This window comes from Henckelia pumila, chromosome 3 (genome assembly GCF_033568475.1).
Source record: "Henckelia pumila isolate YLH828 chromosome 3, ASM3356847v2, whole genome shotgun sequence".
Classification (NCBI taxonomy): domain Eukaryota; kingdom Viridiplantae; phylum Streptophyta; class Magnoliopsida; order Lamiales; family Gesneriaceae; genus Henckelia; species Henckelia pumila.
In genome coordinates this window covers 140,977,154-140,991,038 of record NC_133122.1, presented here as the reverse complement: position 1 = coordinate 140,991,038, position 13,885 = coordinate 140,977,154, and the positions used below count along the sequence as shown (strand labels likewise).

Here is a 13,885-nt window from a genome sequence, read left to right as displayed (position 1 = left end):
GTGGAGAGAAAAGATGATTCCTCACCTGGGAAATTTATGGCTAGATGAAGCACTAAATGGTAAATCCAAGATCTCTGATAAAGTAGAGAACAAAGCCGAAATCTTAAAGAAAGCCAGAAATACCATTGTTCTAATTCTAAGTGATCAAATTCTTAGAAAAGTTGCTAAAGAAAAGTCTGCAGCTGAAATATGGACTAAGTTGGAACAATTGTTTATGACTAAGGCTTTGCCAAATAGGATTTATCTGAAACAAAGATTCTATAGTTTCAAAATGGATGAGAATAAGTCTATAGATGAGAGTATTGATGAATTCACCAACCTGTTATCAAATTTGGAAAGCTACCACCAGGTCTTGCGGCAGTGCTCAATGTGTTCCACGTGTCCATGCTTCGAAGATACATCTCGAATCCGTCGCATGTTCTGGATTACGAGCCTCAACAGTTGACACCAGAGCTAGCTTTTGAGGAGAGGCCAGTTCGGATTTTGTCTAGGGAGGAGCGGAGGCTTAGGACGCGGGTTATACCGATGGTCAAAGTCCAGTGGCTGAATCACTCTGAGGAGAAAACTACTTGGGAGACCGAGGCTGACATGAGAACTCGCTACCCGGAGTTGTTCGGCTAAGTACCTTAATTTCGAGGACAAAATATATTTTTAGGGGGGAAGAATTGTAGCACCCGGTATTTTTGATACGTAAATCCGCATGCATAATTAGGAAAATAATTATTTAAAAATTTATAAATTGGGTTAAATAAGATTTATGTGTTATTATGTGCATGGTTTTAAATTATTTTAGCATTTAATCCTCAATTATTGAATTTTTAGATTTTCGAGTAATTGATGAATTTTATCAAGTAAACGGGGGTCGTGGACGGACGAAATATTAGTTTTTCATCCAAAATATTTTATGAGATTTTTAAGAGCCTTAAAATATTATTTTAAGGTATTATTTCATGAAAATAATAGTATTAATATTTATAGATATGTGTTAGCCTATTTTTCTTCAAAATAAGCCATTTTAATGACTTTTAGGGAGTGTTTGCAATCACATAAAAAAAATGATTGTTAGTTTTTGGCTTAAAAAAATTATTTTTGATTCACCAAAAGTGATTCTAATAAGAAGGTCATTGTTAAAATCACTCTAATCACTTATTTATCAAAAACTACCCAACTTTGATTTTTAGATTTTCACATATGTTTTCAAACACTACCAACTTTTGATTTTTTTTAACTTTTTATAATCTATAAATTAATCACTTCTACAAAAGCACAATCTATTGCAAATTACTACTAAAAACCAATTATTTTGTAATTTTGGGATTAAGGAGTTATTTCCGATTATTTTTGTAATTAAGAGTTTTAAATTTAGATTAGTGAGATTATACCTTAATTATTTTCCTAAAAATCTACCCTAACCTACGTTATCCCATCCTTAGCCGCCTCCACCTTCTTCACCCCCCATCTCCACGTTTTCCACAGAAAATAGCCTCCATAGCCGACCCTTGAAGAAAGTTTTAGAGTTTTCGTAGATCCGTCGTCCCGTAGCCGTACACGTGATCAAAGCTTCGAATAAAAATCAAAGGAATGTTGAATTATTTTCGTTTCTACACCATATAAGCTACATATTCAGACTTTATCACGTTTTGCATTGTTAATATGATGTTCATGCGAGAACTTGGTTTTATGGATGAAAAAAAAACTCATGAACATGGCTTGTTTGCATCTCATCCTCACATTTTTCTTGCATGGGTCGGACATGGCTGCTGGTCCATGGTTGGAGATGGGTATGGGTGTCCCTAGGGTCAGTGGGCTCAAGAGGTTTGAGCCAAGAAGGGGCCAGGAGCAAAGCTAGATCAGATCTGGTACAGTTGGGTGCGCAGATTGGGGTTCTGAGGAAAAAGACTTCGTTCTCCTTCCTAATACCACGGTTTGGGCTGGTTTTTGGCTGGATGAAAACCTCTAGATGTTGGCTAGTATTGAAAAGTGGCCAGAGGAGGGAGAACGAACGGTTTTGGCAGAGCCGCTCACCTGCGCGTGCGAGAACAGATGAGGGATGGTATTTGTGTTTGTTCTTCACCTATAGTTCATGGTTTGGGTTGGTTCTTAGCTTGTTGGAAACGTCTGGATGTGGGCTATGCTTAGGTGGTGGTACTCCGGCCGGTGGTGGCCGGATCTGGCCGGCCGACGGCCTTCTTTGAGGTTGCGCGCTGCCACGCAACAGCTGAGAGAGAGGGATTGATTTTTGGGCTTATTTCGGGCTGGGCTCGGGCTGGGTGGTCCGGGTCGGGTCCGATGGGTCATGGGTCAAGTTAGTCGAGTCCGGGTCCGGGTCATGTTAGTCGGGCTCGAATATTTTTTATTTTTAAGTGATTATTAGATTTGTGGTATATTGGGGATAATTTAATTTTTTAATTAGTATTTGGGCTTTTAAATGTTTTTATTTATTAGGCCTTAAAAATATTTATTTAAGTAAGCCCAATAATTTTCATGGGTTTGAGAGTCCATGGGAATTATTGGGTCAGTCTCCCTTCTGTAAGGCGGAGCCGAGAGAAATCTCACTTCTGTAAGCGCCCCTTAAACCGTTCCTTGTTCCCGTCGATCAGGACAATAAGTAGCGGATCGATTGCCCATCGTGGAGATCTCAAGTATCATTTCTTGGAGTTTTTTTAGTTCCCAAGTACTTCCCGTAAGGAACCAGGTGCCCCCCTTTCCAATCTCAAAGAACAATCTCACTCCCTTTCTAAAAATGCTAAATTCACACGATCACAATCTCACTTCTATAAGGCGGAGCTGAGAGAAATCTTGTAAGCGCCCCTTAAAGCCCTATCCGACGACGGAAGACCTTGGTGTGTCGATCAAGACGATAAGTAGCGGATCGATTGCCCGTAATGGAGATCTCAGGTATCATTAATTTTCATTTCATTGAGTTTTTCTAGTTCCCAAGTGCTTCCCGGTAAGGACCCAGGCGCTCCCCTTTCCAATCTCAAAGCCCTGTCTAAGTTCTCACTCCTTTCACGTCCACCAGGCTCGTCAGGCAGCATGCAGGTTTGTTTTGGATGTTAATAGTTTGTAAATATTATTTTAGCTTCAACTTACTATTGAATAAATTCTTGCAGAAAAATTTGGATTTATTTAGGGTCACTAAGACTAAGATCTATCAGCTTCCTGTGCTGCCAGAAATTTTTGTGTTGATGATTAGAAAGAGTGAGGTATGAATAATTATTGAATAATTATAAATATTTTTTGTGCAATTCTCACTATAATTTTTTGTACAGATTCAATTATTCAATCATCACAACAGCCAATTTTTACATTCCATATTATTCAAAGAGATAAGGAAAATCAGTTGCGATAATAATAATGTTATATCCTTCCAAACGAGAGCTGGTACACTTCAATTTGCCTCAAACCAGGTTAATTATTAGCTATTGAATTTGTAGACTTGTTTTGGTTTTGTAAGAGTTTCTAAGTTTCCAAAACTCAAGCAAATCACATATGTAAACATGTATATATGTGATTTGCCTGAGTTTTTGGAAACTTAGAAATTCTTACAAAACCAAAACAAGTCTACAAATTCAATAGCTAATAATTAACTAAGATACTGGAGGATCAATTAGAAAGCCTTTACGATCAGGTTACAAACCCTTCGAGGTGTCCAGTTGTATACTATGTTCTTGAAATATAAATTCTGGTTGTACATATAATAATTTGGGAATCTTTGGATTTTCAGACTTTCTTTCTAGTTGAACTAGGGATTTGAGATATGTCTTTAGGAGATATGTAGGAATTGTTTGGTACTTAGAGACCATCTAATTCAATAAGTGGATAATAGCTTGTGGTATATTTTGACTTGAAGAGTAAGTAAGGATTACTTAGTCAATGCGTTTGAGTTAGAGAAAGGTGCTTAAATCCGTTGGGAAATTTTAACTAAGAAATTAAACTTTTGGTAGAATTAAGAATGACCAAGAGGCGAAAGTATAAATTGGTGATTGGATAATTGGAATCTGTTTAGTCTTCTATTTGGATTCTATATGTTATCGGTTAATACCTTGGGACTGAACAACAGTGGAATTTTATGGTTATATTTTCTTATCAAGGGTTAGTTTAGGTTTGTTTATAGAAATTGGTCAATCAATCCTAAGTTGAGAAGAACCATTCATCCCACTTGAAGGTTAGCCGAGCTAGAGTCGTTGTTTAAGAAAATTTTAATCATCCTTAGAAGTGTTGAGAGTTGTAGTAACTAATAAGGGATTGAGCATAGTCCGTGATCATTAAGCGCAGAATTGCTAATAAGTGTCATAGATCTTTAGAATTTCAAATTGATTAATAAGTTGTTCTTGAGGGTATCGTTGCCCTGTAATACTATCGATTTGGGATGTAGGAAAATTTACTCTGTTTGTCGTTCTTTATGCAAATTTTGAGGAGATTAGTAATTTGTTTTATCGTTGGATATGCCGTAGATTTGTTAGTAATACATGATGGGTTCCATGTGTCGATGTTGTGGAAGTAAGGATCAGATCCATCTTGTATTTTGAGGGCAGGTAAGGTAGAGGTGTGTAGTTCCCTTAACTATTCTATTTAGAAAAGTTTAGTGTTTAGTTGTTAAGTATTTTGAGGACTTGTAAATTTCTTAAGAGCTCGAGTCGTATATTATATGAGATAAGTTTAATTGTTAAATAGACAATAAGCGTAGTTTCGTTGTTAAAAAGCTTTTAAGTTATAAGTAAGGTCGACATAAATTATTTATTGGATTTACGGATATTTATTGCTTGAAATTGCGATCCAGGATATAAGGTTATCAAACTAAGGCAGATATCTGATATTTTAGGAGTTTAGGAGGCAAATTAAAAACTTTTAAAGTCACTTGTAATTAGAAATTTCTCGTAAACTACTACCATTGGGGATAAATAGGAATTTTCAAATTTATTTTACAATGGGAGTTAGTTAGTTTCTTGCTTGGTAGGTGTTGATAAACATCAGAATGCGCATCGTAAGCTTATTAACGCCAACTCGTGTAGGTACTAGGTAAGAATAGTTAGTACCGATCTGGTATAATGTATCTGGATCTAGTTAGTAAGTTTAAATTTCGAGGACGAAATTCCATTTAAGGGGGGAAGGAATTGTAGCACCTAAAATCCAATCTACTAAATTGCGTGCATTAAATTAAATAAATATTATGATTATTATTTTTAAGTTTTATTGATTTAAATTCTTTGTGTGAATTATGTGTTAATAAAATATTAATTATTTATTCAAATGATTATTTTGTACTAAATATTTAATTAATGTTTTAATTATTTAAGTTTATTTATTTAAATGATTTTATTGTGCAATTTAATCGTTTTAAAGATTTTAAGATTTAAGATTTGTTTATTTAAATAATTTTTAAACGTTTAATATGTTCCTATTTAAATGATTTGATTGTCCAGTTTATTTATTTAAAATACTTAAATTTTATTGATTAGTTATTTAAATTATTTTAAATGTCTAGCTTATTTATTTAAATACTTTTATGTGTCCAAATCATTTTAAAGGTTTCTTATACCGCTTGTGTATTTATTTAAATTATTTTTAAACGTTCGTTTAGTTTGTTTAAATTATTTTCTAATCACTCTGTTATTATTTGAATATTCCATTAATCGCAGTGACATCAAAATATTTTAAGTGTTGATTTTTAATTCCTAAGATTGTGCCTAAATTCATTTTTAGTAATTATACTTTTAATTTCTTGAATTTAATTGCTTAAGTTTCTTTTAAAGATAGAGTTGCTCAATTTATTAAGTTATTTATTTTGAGATGCTTGAGTTAAGTGATTTACAGTTACGGCAGGCGATGATGGTGGACTTCGGGGATAATTTCCAAAACTTTTATTTTTAGAATTTTGAGACGGGAGAAAAGAGGAATTTAGAACGAAAGTTCGATTTTTTAATTTTCCGGGTGTCAAAAAGTACTTTTATTATTTTCTTGAGTTTATTCTTTAACTTTTCAAAAGTTAGAATTTTATTAAACCCGGATTAGTAAAAAACCCAATTTAAATACCTTGACTTGGGAATTTTAAACTTAGGTGTTTTAAAGGTGCAAAGTTGTGGAGGTAAAGTTGTAATACTTAGACTAGCACTTTTATAAATGTAGTACCACTTTTAAAATACACCTACACACTACACACTCAAACTTTTAATCACAAAATATATCATTTTTGCAAAACCCTAGCCCCATTTTATCTAGACTAGCCGCCGCCACCCCCCCCCCCCCCACCCCCACTCTCTCTCATTTCTCTCCCATTTGGCCGCCCCTTTCCCCTTCACAATTCCGGCCGCCTCCGCCATCCACCGCCACCGCCGTCGCTGGAGGACCTCCAAGGGAGGTGCAGCTCATTGTTGTGCAAGAGTCCAGCCCCTTCATTTTCCTTTTATTTTCGATTTTTGGGTAATAAAAAGTGAAGGCAAGTATATGCATTTTGTTGGGCTTTCATTCAAGCTATATATGTTCTTGCTCTTAATCTCTTTTAAATTTTCAAAATTCTTGTTATTATATGCATGTAAGGTTCGGATTTCATCAGATTTTCAGCAGGGTTCTTGTGTGATTTTCGAAATTTAATTGCTATAGGCTTTAAAAGAGTTGCATGATGATTTGTGATTGAAGACATGAGGTATTTTGATTTCATATGAGGATTTTCGAAAATTCAGAAGTTGATGCCCTATTTTATTTCAAAAATTTATGATGTTAGGGCTGTAATTGAAGGTTGTGTATGCATTTTGTTGTTTGGCAATTGGTTTCATTGATTGTACAAAGATTGAAGACATTTTGGTGCATAATCTTGTTATTTTTGAATTGTGGAGTTGAAGTGTGGTAAGAGGCTGCCTAGGTGCTTGTGTTAAGTCCTAAGAGAGGTTAATAAGTGTGTTTGGTAGTTTGGAATGAAGTACAGTTAAGGAAAAAGGGTATGGAGTTGATCCCTCAAGGTAGAAGGGAAGTGGGGTGATGGTTTCAATGGGCAGGGGCTACTGATTTCGGGACAGGGGAGGCACCAAATCAGGTCTGAGCGTGTCATGGGCTGGTCCTAGGTCAAGGTTAAGACGTTGTGGTCGTATCGGTATAAATTGGGCTCGTTTCGGTTAAGTTTTGGATAAGTTAGGGGTCTTTTAAGTTTAAGGTGTTGGTGCAGAATTTTGTAGAGCCTAAGGGGCTGTCCGGAAACGCTTTTTGTTTGGGATGCTTGGGCTGTCATTGGGGGTTACAACTGGTCCTAGAGTTAGTTTGAAGTGTTTAGCAAGTTCCGGTTCAAGCGGGACGGGTTTTGGTTAAGGTATGATAGAGTTAATGGTTTTATAGTTTGATTGCTCGGTTTAAGTCAAGTTTGAAGAAATTGATGAATAAGTTGGGTTTTTAGCTTAGGGGCAGCCACTCACCCATCTTGCACCCAAATGTTTGAGTTGAGTTTCATTTCTTAAAGTTGCGTATTCGTGTGCGTGAGTCTCGTCTTTGAGCCAAGCAATATTTTCAAAGGAAGTCGCTTCAATTCTTGCATGCTAAGTATTTTTGAGTCGAGTCAAAGAAGGAAAGAAAATATATTTGAACAAAGTGAGTTGATTGTGACTGGACAGGGCAATGTGGGTTGGGGGATTTCTCACTCACTTACCATAGACGTGTAGTAAGCGGTTGGAAGACATCCCAGCTCCCCTACCAAATGAGACGTGTAGTAAGCGGCCGGGTTCATCTCGGCTCCCCTACCAAAAATAAAGTAAAGGAGAAAATCGCGTCGGGAGAAATCTCGGCGTCTTGTCGGTATAGTGCACTGCAGCCATGATCATGATCGAATCTTGAGTCACAATTCAAGGATCTAAGTTCTAAAGCAAAAGTTAAAGTAAAGCTTCAAGTATCAGTTGACTCGTCTTAATTTATTTAGTTATATGACATGCATGAGTTACAGTTAAGTCAAGAAAGTTCAAAGTCTCATTGCGTGATTTGGCGTGAGTTCATCCTTGCATGTTGCCTTATTTCCTTGTTTCACGCATGTTTATAGTTTAAGTTTCAAAGTATACTATGTACAGTAGTTTGAGTATTGCTTCAAGTATTTTAAACACTTGTTATATCACTGTTTATACTTGCTGAGTCTTTAGACTCATTATGCTTGATTGATTGCAGGTGAGGAGTCGTACCTAGAAACGGAGGGGCAGGATCCACTGGTGTGAGGCTGTCGGCGGTGCGAAGCCCAATGACCGTCGCTACTCTTTTTATTTAAGTTCCACATAGACTATGAATGTAATAATGAATTTGTGTTTGAGTACTTTCAGTTTAGCCAGGATGTGTTTTCCCTGTGCTTAAGTTTGAGTCATAAAACTTGTTATTGCTATTATTGCAACCGTGTGGGGTTGCCTTTCATTCGTACTTTATGTTTATCGTAGTTTGAATCTTTTATTGGTCGTTTTTTTTCTTTGTTATGAACTGTTGTTTGTGACAGGGTGACTTTGTTTACTTTCAAACAAATCATGGCCAAATTTTTTTTTAAAAAAAAAATCCGTATTTTCTTTTATTATTTTAAACTTAGAAGTTAGGGTCGTTTCAGGTAGCTTTCCTTTTGATATCAGCATCTTCATTCTTTTCTCACTCATATGTCCAAGTCTACAGTGCCATAGACTTGAGTTAGCTCCAGCATCCACAGCTGCTAACATTTCTCTGCAACTGAAAGTCATATAAAGAGTTTCAGTTTTTGTTCCTCGAGCAATAATTATGGCTCCTTTGCTCACTTTCCAAGAGCCATCACCAAAGGTCACTTTATGGCCTTCGTCATCGAGCTGTCCCACTGAGATCAGATTTTGGGTCAACTTTGGTACATGTCTCACTTTGTTGTGTTTCCAGATAGACCCGTTTGATATTTTCAAACTGATATCACCCATACCTGCTATTTCCAAAGGTTTTCCATCTGCCAAGAAAATTTTTCCGTAATTACCAGCAATGTAATTACTGAATACCTCACGATCTCCGGTGGTATTAAATGAAGCTCCCGAATCCATAACCCAAGAATCAACCGGGCTTTCCATGGATAGTACTAAGACATCATGTACATTCTCAGTAACAGTATTTGCATTATTCTTGGGTGATTTGCAGTCCTTTTTCATGTGATCAGTTTCACCACAGCTTCAGCACTTCAATTTCTTTTCAAAGGTATTTTTGTCTTTTTCAGTTCTTGATTTGAATCTGCCACGCCATCGGTTAGAACCTTTTTTCGCTGCTCCTGTATCTGTCTCTATTCTCGAGATTAAGGGCAGATCTCGATGATGTCGCTTCTCCCGAATCCATCCTGCGAATTTCTTCACCAAGAATTCGATCTTTGACATCATTGAATTGTAACTTTTCTTTGCCAGCAAAATTACTAACCGCTGCCCACATAGGCTCCCAAACATTTGGTAAAGACGCCAAAAGAATAAGTGCTCGAATCTCATCATCAAATTTGATTTCAACCGATGTTAGCTGGGAAACAATCGTGTTGAATTCATTTATGTGTGTCGCCACCGAAGTACCTTCCTCCATCTTCAAGTTGAATAACCTTTTCATGAGAAACACTTTATTATTTGCTGATGGCTTCTCGTACATGTCCGACAAAATGGACATCATCTCCTCTGTGGTTTTTGCCTCCGCCACGTTGTGTGCCACGTTCTTTGTTAGGGTCAATCGTATTACCCCTAACACTTGTCGGTCAAGAAGCTCCCACTCATCATCCTCCATCTTTTCTGGCTTCACCCCGGATAGAGGTTGATGCAACTTCTTGCTATAAAGATAATCTTTAATCTGTAACCGCCAGAACGTGAAATCTGTACCGTCGAACTTATTGATTCCAGGTCCCGATCCGTCATTTCCGGCCATCGCTTCTCTTGCCTTAATAAAATTTCAAAAAAACTTTTCTGATGTGGAAGATCAGACAAAGCTGCAACCACAGAGCATACTCAAAATTTTAAGAAATTTTTCACCAAGGCTCCGGACACCACCGTAACTGCTCTGATACAAGTTGTTATGGATTATACCGAAGCGAACATGACGATAATAGAAATTGCGGAATAAAATAATCAACAAGAACATCAAAGATTTACGTGGTTCACCCAATATAGGCTACGTCCACGGAGCTGCTGCAAATCTTTATTACCGGAAAAATATTACAAGTGTATACAAAACACTATATCTCTCCAAACCCAAGCCTCGAGTATTACCGAGAAAATATTTCTCTAACTCACACAAGAAATCACCGAAAAAAACAACTATTTTTTTTCTCTCTTTATTTTCTTCTCTAATGTCAATACAAAAGAGAGGAATGAGATACAATAACTGAAGAAAATGACTCTATTTATAATGTTTCCTTCATTTTTCTTTCTTGTAACTTTTGATGTGGGATTCCTTAATATTATATTTAATGTGGGCCTCACCCCTAACAATTCTTCCACTTGAAGACTTGATTTCAATCATGGCTTCACACATTCAATGCAGCAGCTCATGCCTCCTCGCTTATACTTGCAATCCAACTGAAGTGGTTACCGCTTTTGTGAACATGATGGGTCGATAGTATCCCCAAAGTAATGTGGGCGGACTCAAGGTAGCATGAACTGATCCACTTAGGAGTTCAATCCAGGAGATCACTATATGTACAGCTACACATGGAATCTTAAATTAACAATGAGTATAAGGAGAACAAATTCCTTATTCTACTGATGAGATTAAAAATATATGTTTCCTCATTTTGCAAAATTCTTTTTCTGCGCGATTTGTCTGGCTCTGCCTATTGAAGCAGTTCATCAAATTACATTCCACGGAATATCCTTTGTCTCAGGTACTGATTTCCTAACTTCTCCACATCACACTTGAGCTAGGCCAGCCTTTCTCATGAGCTGGCATGCAAAACTTTCATATATATATATTCTCATGAACACCCATATTTTTTTCTATGACTGCTCAATACTCAACGTCATGATTCTTGTTACGAATTTCTTGACCTCTATTGTTACAATTGATATAGAATAGTCGTACGGGCAAAGAATCTACTCTTTTTAAAAAAAAAAAAAAATATTATATCACCTGATTACATCATATATTTTTATATGGAACAGTACAATTAATATGCCAACTACTTGAAGTTGGTTAATTTAAAGTACTTCTGGAGTACTCAAAACATTGAGAAATTCAATAAAGATTTCCTTTGGTAAATGAATTTGAAAGAAAGAATGAATGTTGAAAATCTAAAACAATGAAATATAATTTTATGCTGGCAACACTATCCTTGTCAAATTGGTATCCACAGTTGTAGAGTGGTGTTGTTGATTGTTGTTGAGTTGTTCTCCCACGAGTCCAGCCGCCCACCGCCGTAGAATCCTCAACAAAGTAGCTGCCTTTCTTCTTCCTCGCCCCGTTCCATTCCCCATTATTTCCCAAACCACCCTCTCAATTCCCGATATGGCCGCCACCTCGGCCACCATCTCCGACCCCCCTCTCCTGCAAATGATCACAAGTGTGGCGGCCGCGCTTTCTTCAGCTCTGTCCGACCCTTCTCTCAACACCGTCGTCAACCTCTTCACCAAGTTTCCATTGTAAGCGGCGGCAACTGCCAGCAATCCGCCCCTCTTCATCACCACCTCCAGCACCGCCACCGCCTCTTCGGACAACGACTCCTCCGTAAGCTCTGCTCCCATTATATCCACCACACCTCCCTCGATCAACTTGCCAACCGCCTCCCTATCTGCCGCCAAATTCAAGATGGCCATCATGGCATCCCTCTTGGGAGAAGTGGGACCCAATCTGGCCAAATCGAGCAGGGCCTTAACAATCCTCGTCTTCTTCCCCAGCTTCTTCCGATGAGCATGCACACCGGTCAAGCTGAAAATGGTCGCCGCCGCATTCCCCTTGGCCTCCCAAGTGGCACCAGACCTCAACACCTCTATCACGCCGTTGAGGACTCCGTCGGTCTCCATGATCCTTATTTTGTTGGCCTCCAGTATAGAGAGGTTGAGGATGGTAGTGACCGCGTTGACTTGCAGGCTAGGATTCTCCGAGCCTAACAGCATGACAAGGAGAGGGAGGGCTCCAGCCTCGGCAATGCACGACCGACTGTCCGAGTCGGTCTTGGCCAACACACGCAACTCGTGAACCACGCGATTGACTGACTCCGCCGTCTGTGACGCCGTTAAGTTGTTGACCAGAAAGGAAACTGTCATCTTCACCGCCTCCAACGCGGTTTTGTTGCCGTTAAAATTCTCCGTTGACTCGAACGGAATCCTCTGGTCCCGGCACCACATCGATATCAAGTTCTTCAACGCCAAATTGGGTGTGAGCTGGGTGTGGGCGAGGGCCTGACCTGTCTTCGGACACGTGTCGTGTCCTGATTCGATCCACTGGCATATCGACGCCCTATCGTAAGTCTGGCCTGTGGACACCACCACCGGATCCCTCATCAAATCCAGAGAGATCGGGCACCGGAAATCCGCCGGGATATTCACCTCGCCCGTCGCCTGCCGCCGCATACGGCTCTTCCTCGGCGTGGAAGCGCCGTACAGCACGCACTTTGCGTAGCGTACGAGTCCTATCAACGCGACGACGTCCGCCTTGGACTTGTCGTCTTTCTGATTCTGAACTTCATCCTCGAGGTTCTCGATTTCGTTGCTGCAACTGGTGGAGTCGTTCATGTCTAATGCTTTGAAAATCTCGGAGAGCTCTCGGGGATCGGGAACGATCTCTTTTTTGATATTTTCCAGCATTTTGAGAACCCGGGCTCTGAGTTGTTCAGCGTCGGAGTCTGAAGGTTGTTGGGAACAGTGGTTTTTGATAAAATCGAGCAGTTCTTGGACGTCATCGTTCAATTTCATCTCTTTGGAAGGGAAAATGTCGAGAAGCGTGGAGAATTCGGCGAGCAACTGATGAAAAGAATTGGAAATGGAGTGAATTTGGGTGAGAAGCCAGGTGGAGCTGGAGGTGGAGCAGTCCTCGAGCAAGATTTTAATCCGGTGCAGAAGGATAAAGAGTTCCTCGAAGCACAAAGCGGCAGAAGGCGAAAGAATACTATGGTCGGAGATGAGGAGGTCCTGGAAAACGATGGAAATGAGGCGAGCTTTTCTGATGAAGGAGGCAGAGGTGTTGTTGAGGAGGAATTTGAGGGGCTCAAGGGATGAGATTTCCTGAGACAGAAGAAAGAGGGAGGTGAGTAGCTTTTGATCGGAATAACCGGGAGACACAAACGCCCCCGCCGAGGGCCGCCGTTTTCTGGCCGGGAAATTATCCTGCGACATATGGATCACCATCAACAAGAAGAGAGATCGATGGATGGATGGATGGATGGATGGATTATTATTATTCAAAGAAAGAAAGAAAGAGTTTAATTTCTTGGATTGGAATCCAAAGAAAGAAATCGAAAGGCTTGCAAGAATTAAGAATCAATGAAATGAGCTGTCAACGAATTTGGGTGTTTTTTTTCTCATTTATTTATTATTATTATTATTATTATTAATGATGATTAAAGAAGATGATGTATATATATGTTATATTGTACCAAGTCTAATAAAGAAGGCGTGAGTATTATAGTTGATGATGACAACAATGAAATGAAAGTTGAGGAATTCAATTTTTGGTTTTTTTTAAGGGTCGGAAATGGAATGGATCGAGGAGCTTATTTAGACAAAAAAAATCACATGTTTTTAACAAATCCAATGTTTCTTCATTTTTTACCGCGTTTGGTTTGGGGATATGCTCGATGAGTTGTCATTGGGATAATGGCGAATGGTCTTTTTCTCGCACTTTAACAAATAATAATTGGATCGTACCCACTCATCATACAACTAATTAAATTATGAGTATATATTATATAGTTTTGATACAGTAAACTGTTATTTTGGATATATATTTACGAGCATGT

General features: G+C 38.5%; 1 protein-coding gene across 1 annotated transcript; it reads right to left on the bottom strand.

Annotated features, from left to right (window-relative positions):
• Positions 1-11,165: 11,165 nt before the first annotated feature.
• LOC140887506 (U-box domain-containing protein 16) lies at positions 11,166-13,562 on the bottom strand. Its single transcript, XM_073294770.1, has one exon. The coding sequence runs from the start codon at positions 13,272-13,274 to the stop codon at positions 11,244-11,246; it is 2,031 nt and encodes a 676-aa protein (XP_073150871.1). The 5' UTR covers positions 13,275-13,562; the 3' UTR covers positions 11,166-11,243.
• Positions 13,563-13,885: the final 323 nt, after the last annotated feature.

Bases quoted from the DNA above. Each gene is read 5' to 3' on its own strand.
- LOC140887506 (XM_073294770.1), bottom strand. From the start codon at position 13,274: ATGGTGATCCATATGTCGCAGGATAATTTCCCGGCCAGAAAACGGCGG.